The sequence below is a fragment of the Archocentrus centrarchus genome, chromosome 22, assembly GCF_007364275.1.
Source record: "Archocentrus centrarchus isolate MPI-CPG fArcCen1 chromosome 22, fArcCen1, whole genome shotgun sequence".
Lineage (NCBI taxonomy): Eukaryota > Metazoa > Chordata > Actinopteri > Cichliformes > Cichlidae > Archocentrus > Archocentrus centrarchus.
Genome location: NC_044367.1, coordinates 22,303,960 through 22,310,762, shown reverse-complemented (window position 1 = coordinate 22,310,762; position 6,803 = coordinate 22,303,960). Strand labels below are relative to the sequence as shown.

The 6,803-nt window shown below is 39.1% G+C and overlaps 1 protein-coding gene across 1 annotated transcript; it reads left to right on the top strand.

The window, feature by feature from the left end:
- The first annotated feature begins 1,719 nt into the window (after positions 1-1,719).
- On the top strand, positions 1,720-6,397 carry synj2bp (synaptojanin 2 binding protein). The gene is made up of 4 exons (XM_030759182.1): positions 1,720-1,892; positions 2,463-2,599; positions 2,787-2,882; positions 4,723-6,397. The coding sequence occupies exons 1-4, from the start codon at positions 1,829-1,831 to the stop codon at positions 4,849-4,851; spliced, it is 426 nt and encodes a 141-aa protein (XP_030615042.1). The 5' UTR covers positions 1,720-1,828; the 3' UTR covers positions 4,852-6,397.
- Positions 6,398-6,803: the final 406 nt, after the last annotated feature.

Sequence of the window (6,803 nt, the reverse complement as noted above, 5' to 3'; positions counted from 1 at the left end):
TTCATAACCCAGATAAAAACATGAAAGAAAAAATAACATTTCTCTTGAACAAATTTTATTTCTTTGAACTGAAATTGAACAGATTTCTGTCGTTTATACAACTCAGCTCCTGTGAACAAATGGCCTATTTGTACCAGTCTATACAAAACGAGGGACTTTTTGCTGTGTGTGCTGCATGTGTTTCTTGACTTGATGCACGTATATTTCATGGCTGTCTTGGGCGCTGCACATTGCAGCTCATGTTTTGGTTGTTACTGGATCTATGAACAGAATCCACATCATTGATTTCAGGTGTTCCGATCACTTCCATGGCCACAGGTGTATAAACCAAGCACCTAGCATGCAGCCTACTCCTACAAATATTAATGAAAGAATGGGTCGCTCACAGGAGCTCAGTGAATTCCAGTGTGGTACTGTGTTAGGATGCCACCTGTGCAACAAGTCCAGTCATGAAATTTCTTCACTACTAAATACACGGTTAGCTGTATTTATATTTAGTAGTGATGAATACACTTGGAAGCGATTGGGAACGACACCAACTCAGTCACGAAGCGGTAGGCCATGTAAAATCACAGAGCATAGTCAGGATGCTTCATGTGGCCTTCAGATTAGCTCAAGGACAGTGTGTAGAGAGTTTAGTGGAATGGGTTTCCATGGCCAAGCAGCTGCATCCAAGCCTTACATCACCAAGCGCAATGCAAAGCTTCAGACGCAGTGGTGTAAAGCAAGCCGCCACTGGACTCTAGAGCAGCAGAGATGTGTTTTCTGGAGTGAAGAATCATGCTTCTCTCATCCAACATCAGTGTTTGACTTCACAAATGCACCTCTGGAAGAATGGTCAAAGATTGGTCAAACACATTCAAAACCTCGTGGAAAGCCATCTCAGAAGAGCTGAAGCTGTTACAGCTGCAGAGGGTGGGCTGATATCTTATTAAACCCTATGGCCGATTCCATGGGCAGGAAGGCCAATCAGTTCAACCATTTTTTGGCATCCATATTTTTCTGTTTATGTGTGTATCTTTATAGAGCACTGTCAAAATGTGATGATTTGGAGACCCCAGCAAGAATAGCTGCTGCAGCTAATGGGAATCTTAATAAATTGGACTAAGCAGCACCTCTAGTTCTAGTTAATTAAAAGCTAAAACTAGATGTGAAAAAAAATTTAATTAGCTAAAGTAAAAAATTTGACTTGAAAAAAATTAAAGGTAATTGAAGCAATTTTGTGTATTTGGAAAACTAACTAGACTAAAATACAAATATAGAAGAAATACCCTTAGTTTTAGTCTTTGTCAGTTTTGTAAAATGTCTTATCCCAGCTTGCCTGATGAGGCTTTGATGGACATGCTTACTGAGACTTTGGATGTCTGTAGCAGAGTGACTCAGCTGTCTTCAAAAGGTGTTGCATTTTTTTATTCCAACACCTTTGCTTGATTTTTCCAAATCTCGCCTTTGTCATTTGCCCTCCATACAATACTTATTAAAAGGACTAAATCTAACAATGAAACCACTAAAAACAATAAAAACTAAACTGAAACGAGCAAACCCACCCTAGAAATTCAACTGAGTTAAAGGCAAAAAGTCAAAATGAAATAAAAAGAAAAAAAAATGATTAGAAGGTAGAAAACTATAACAGCTGATTTGCCTCCCCGCCTTCTGATTCAAAGTTCAGCCTGCAGTTCTGCCTCTTGCCGCTAGGCAGCACTGCTACCCGCTCCATCTGCACCGCCGAGGGAAGCAAATCGAAACTCCTCAATGAGTTCACCTTCAGATAAATAAGTTTGCCCCCCTTCTCAGAGGACTTATTTTACTAGGTTTGCGTCTTGGCACAATGAACGGCTCTCTGGACACTTATTCCAAAGAGGAAACCATTAAGTTGAAGCGAGGACCGGCAGGTAATGAGATAATTTGCGGGACTGTTAACAGTGGTATAGCGCTGCTAGCTAGCTGCGTGTAACGAAAATCAGCGCTGTCGGGCTACTCAGTATCTTGAAGCTAAAGGCTAATTTGCAAATAAAAGCGGGCAAACCGCCGGTGATTATGCGCTGTGCTGTGGTGTACGCAGAGGGATGGGATTATCGAGGCCGACTGAGCATTAGCAGCGGGCTCATTTACAAAGGGAAAAGATGATTTTATGCACTTTGACCCGGTGTTAAAATCTTTACAGTTGTCGGCCCGTCACACTGATGGACAGCTCGTTCATAGAAACCAGTGGCTTATTTATTTTAGAGACTGTAATTTGTGGTTTACACTCTGTTATGTAACATTTAGTGAGCTGGTGTCTCTTTTAATCTCCCCATCTAAGTAGCAGGAGAGCTTTGGGAGGATTCCTCTTGAACTTTGATCTACTTAGATAAATATTATTGAATATACCAACAGCTGCTGGGCTGGTAAACATCTTGATTTGTGCATATAATAATTATATTAATATTTGTGGGGGGGGTTTGTTTTGTTTTGTTTTTTAGGCTTGGGTTTCAATATAGTTGGGGGCGTGGACCAGCAGTATGTATACAATGACAGTGGTATATATGTGTCTAAAATCAAAGAAGATGGAGCAGCAGCGCAGGATGGAAGACTCCAAGAGGGCGACAAGATCATCTCGGTAATAAATGCTTCATGTTTTCCATACGTCACCTCCAACAGAAGCACGCGCTTCTTTTGTTTGTAATAGAGAAACACTTAAAATACTAAGCAGCTGAAGAGATTAGAGGAATTATGTGCGTCTCTAGGGCTGATTTGTTTCGAGGTAAACGTGATCTTTTATTTTTCTTTCCTTTCATATGTTCTAGATAAACGGATCTCAGCTAGAGGGCCGGTCACACAGAGCTGTGGTGGACCTGTTCAGGACAGCTGGTGAGGAAGTGGAGCTCTGTGTTATGAAAAAGGTCAGACTTGAGTATTGCTGAGATACATTTGTATGTTGTTCTTTTTTTCATCTTTGTTTGTGACTTTTAAAATAATTTAATTGTCCCTGTGCCTGAAATACTGTCTGTCTGCTCCCTGAAGCATAAAGGCATCACGGGAAGAATAACTTTATTTGTAGAGCATTTTTGAAAACACGCAGTTACAAAGTGCTTCACAGTTTGAATAAAACCACACACTTAAGCTACAGTTGTGGTCAGAAGTTTACATCCACTCATCATGGGCATGAATATCATGGTTATTTGTGGATTTTGTTGATTTCTTTGAACTGTTCTTTTTCCAGGGTGGAATGATTGTACAACAAACATCTTTAATGAAAAAGCAAGATTTGGATGCACAAGTTTGAATTTATTTAGGATTTTTTTCTGATTCACACAGGGTCAAAAGTATACACGCAGAGTAAAATGTATGCATACATTCACCTAATTATTTTAATAAGTGCTGCTAAAGGTTCTACTGATGCCTTTTAACTTGACGAGGCCTGTTAACTTCTTGATGGACTACAAATGGCAGTTTCTCTTTGGCAGCCAAAAAATGATTTATTGGACTGAGCCGTACTCAGAACAATGGGGAAGTCCAAGGAACTCAGTGACGATCTAAGAAGGAGAATTGTAGATTAACACAAGTTGGAAAGGTCCTTTTGGAGCGGTTTCTAAACATCAGTTCAAACAATTGTACATAAATACAAGTTATTCAGGTTTGTCACCACTTTGCCAAAGTCTGTATGTATACTTTTGACCCTGTGTGGATCAGACAAAATCCAAAATGAATTCAAACTTGCACATTGAAAAGCTCCAAATTACCATCACATTCATGCCCATGATGAGCGGATTTAAAGCATACAGACACAATCAAACATGCAGTCTTACATTCATTCAAATGTAAACACTTTTATACACATTAGATGTGAAGGTGAAAGTTAGAAGACCCTGAACAGATGATTGGAGAGGCCGACTTCTGTTCTAAGGTCTCAGTAGCTCTGGAGCCTCACCATGTGTAGGGCTTTATATGTTATTAAGAAAAATTTAAAATATATTCTGAATTTCATTAGAAGCAAGAATAGGGGTGACTACATTTTTTTTTTTTTTTTTTTTTTTTTTAATAAGCTGCCTAACTGCTGCGTTCTGGACCAGTTGAATACTGGCTAAGGAGGACTGAGAGGTGTAACATGCAAAACAAGTTTGTAAAAGTTTGTAGCTCTGCTGCAGAAATTGAAATTGCTGATTGCCCTGTAGCACCTTTCACTGTTTCTTGAAATCAAACTGAGGAAATAAGGGATGAAAAAATATGTCTGGTAGTGCCAATACAAACAAAAAACATACATCAAAATATAAATAATGTTTTTTTCCCAGTGGATTATTTCATAAGGTGGAAAGTAGGGATGGAAATCGAGAACTGGTTCCAGTTTGTGCAGTCCATCGGACTCTTGTGCCTCCAAGCTTTATCAGTACCTTTTGTTAGTGCTGTGTGTTTTTCTTGACGGTTATGCAAATCAGTGATGTCGTATTCAGAGCTGTGGAGCTTTGCATACTACATACGAGAGTTCCAGATTGCAACTGTTGATCTTAAAAGCTTTGTCTTAATTTGGTTTAAAGCTATTAAAAAAAAAAAAAAAAGCTAAGTAGTGGATCTCTGAAACCTAAACTCTACATTTCTATCTTCATTTATTAGGATTACTCAAACTGAAAGTGCATCCAACACTTAAATCCCAGTCTAAACAAACAGAGGTCCACAATAAACATGTCTATGTAATCATCGCCTGCAGTGCAGCTTTAATCTTTGCTCCTATTTTGTATCTTGCAGGTGCCCGGCCACATGAACGGATCCTCGGGCTCGGAGCCCGAACACCAGCCTCCTGTGTTATTTCTGGGAATACTGGGAGTGTTAGGAGCTGCCGCAGCTCTATTATACATTTACAAACGGCACATTTAGGAAGCACTCATCTCAGCAGATGAATATTATTTTTTTTAAGATCAGAAACCTTTTGCTAAATGCCAAAGACCTGAAAGAGGGAACAAAGTGTGAAAAGTAGATCTTATTTTTGCGATTAGCAGGTGTTGGTGTCACCGAGTTTTTCCTTATTCATGCATATTAATAGTAATATGTGATTAATGGTAGCTTCTTGACACCATTTCTATGCAAAAAGCTGCTGTCTTACCACAGAGAACTTTTATTATGTAGCTTTAAAATGGTAAGAAGGAGGATGTACACATTCCTGCTGCAGGACTGAGCTTCTCAGGCAGAAACAAATGGCTGCTTGTACATGCAAAACCATTTCTTTGGATAGAGTCTGACTGATTTAAACCTGATAATTAACTTATAAACTGAAAGTGTTTGGTTCAGTCACTCGTAGGCCTCTGGACCTCCATCACTGAATGGTGGATCCTTCACATTTTCACACTCATGGGTTTGATTTTCATTTTGAACTGTTGCACAGAATTACACGAGAAGCAGCATCCTTATGTGGTGTTTATAAGGTGCTATGGTAACTGATTAATGCAGTTATTAAAAAGCTCATGATGGCTTTTTTTTTTTTTTTGAGTGCCTTTTTCCTCTGTGCAAAATGATGGAGGTGATCATGTTGCTTCATTTTACTTTCAAAATGAAAATCCGACCCATCCATCCATACACTAATCCTGTAGAAAGACCAAGACCTACAAGGAGCCAGTTGTTGTCTTAAATGTTTCAAAAAGGTATCAGATATATTATTCAATTTAAAGGCTCCTGGTCTCTGAAATCTATAGCAAATGTTACTCAAACAGGAGGAAGTGGTCTATTTCTTGGGGGTTTTCAGCTGCAGATGAATACACATTCAGTGTTAAAGTGAGTATTTCTGGGAGCAGGAAGTTGTGTGTGGAATTAACAGCACTTGGCACAGCAGTGTAGCCTACTGATGCATTTTTAATGATTTTTGGATAACAGTGGAGAGCCCTGTGGCACAGACAAGGTGAAATCACCTAATACCGGCCAACAGTTTAAAAAAAAATCTAATATGAATTCAGTACCTTTAAAAGAAACCCTTGATCAGGTCGCTCAGGGTGAACCACTGAGCTGAAATCATGCCTTGAATAGCTCATTTCTCGAGGCTTACGCTCTCTCCCGATTCCCATTTGAGGCCAGTGCTTGTGAAGACCCTAAACCTCCTTCTCAGTTTGAACGTAGGAAGGAAATAGTTTGTTTGTGTGACGGACCAACCAGCAGCTCAATGCTGAACAGCAGCTAGGAAATCATTGGCTGCCAGGCTCTGTAAATGTTTTTTTTCTTCTTTTGTTTGTTTCTTTTTGCACAATCATGCAACTCCTCCATTAAGGACCATAGTGCAAGTGAAGAAGTGAATTGTGTCCGCTGTCATGGAGTGTTGTCTGTAAATACATTTTATGTTACTCTGCTGAGAGGGATAGTAAGATGTACAGTATCCCATAGAAGGACATCTGAAAAATGTAATAAATTATGCAAATACTGTGTGTTTGTCATCGAGCAGGCAACTATTAAAATTCATGAAGAATTCACTGGTTTGTGTGGTGGTGGTTTTTACCTCAGTGAGTAAAAACGGGATGCTACTTAAAGGTATATTCAAATAAAGCACTTAAACAGTGAAATGTTAAAATGAGTTACCAAGACACTTTATTCAGATGGGGTCACCACGTCCTCCACATGTTTGATTTGGCAAATTTTTACACTTCCTGACCCAACCCCAAAGGGATTTGTGTCTCCTCCCAGAATCAAACTGGGGATCTTGTGCTTGTTAGGCAAATGTATAAAGCATGATACATATAAGATAAAGCATTTTGTATATATATTTATTATATAAAGTAAGAGGAAATGATTAATTCTCTCTTGGTCTCCTGTTTTTTTGGTTGTAACATTGGATGTTGAGCAACGCC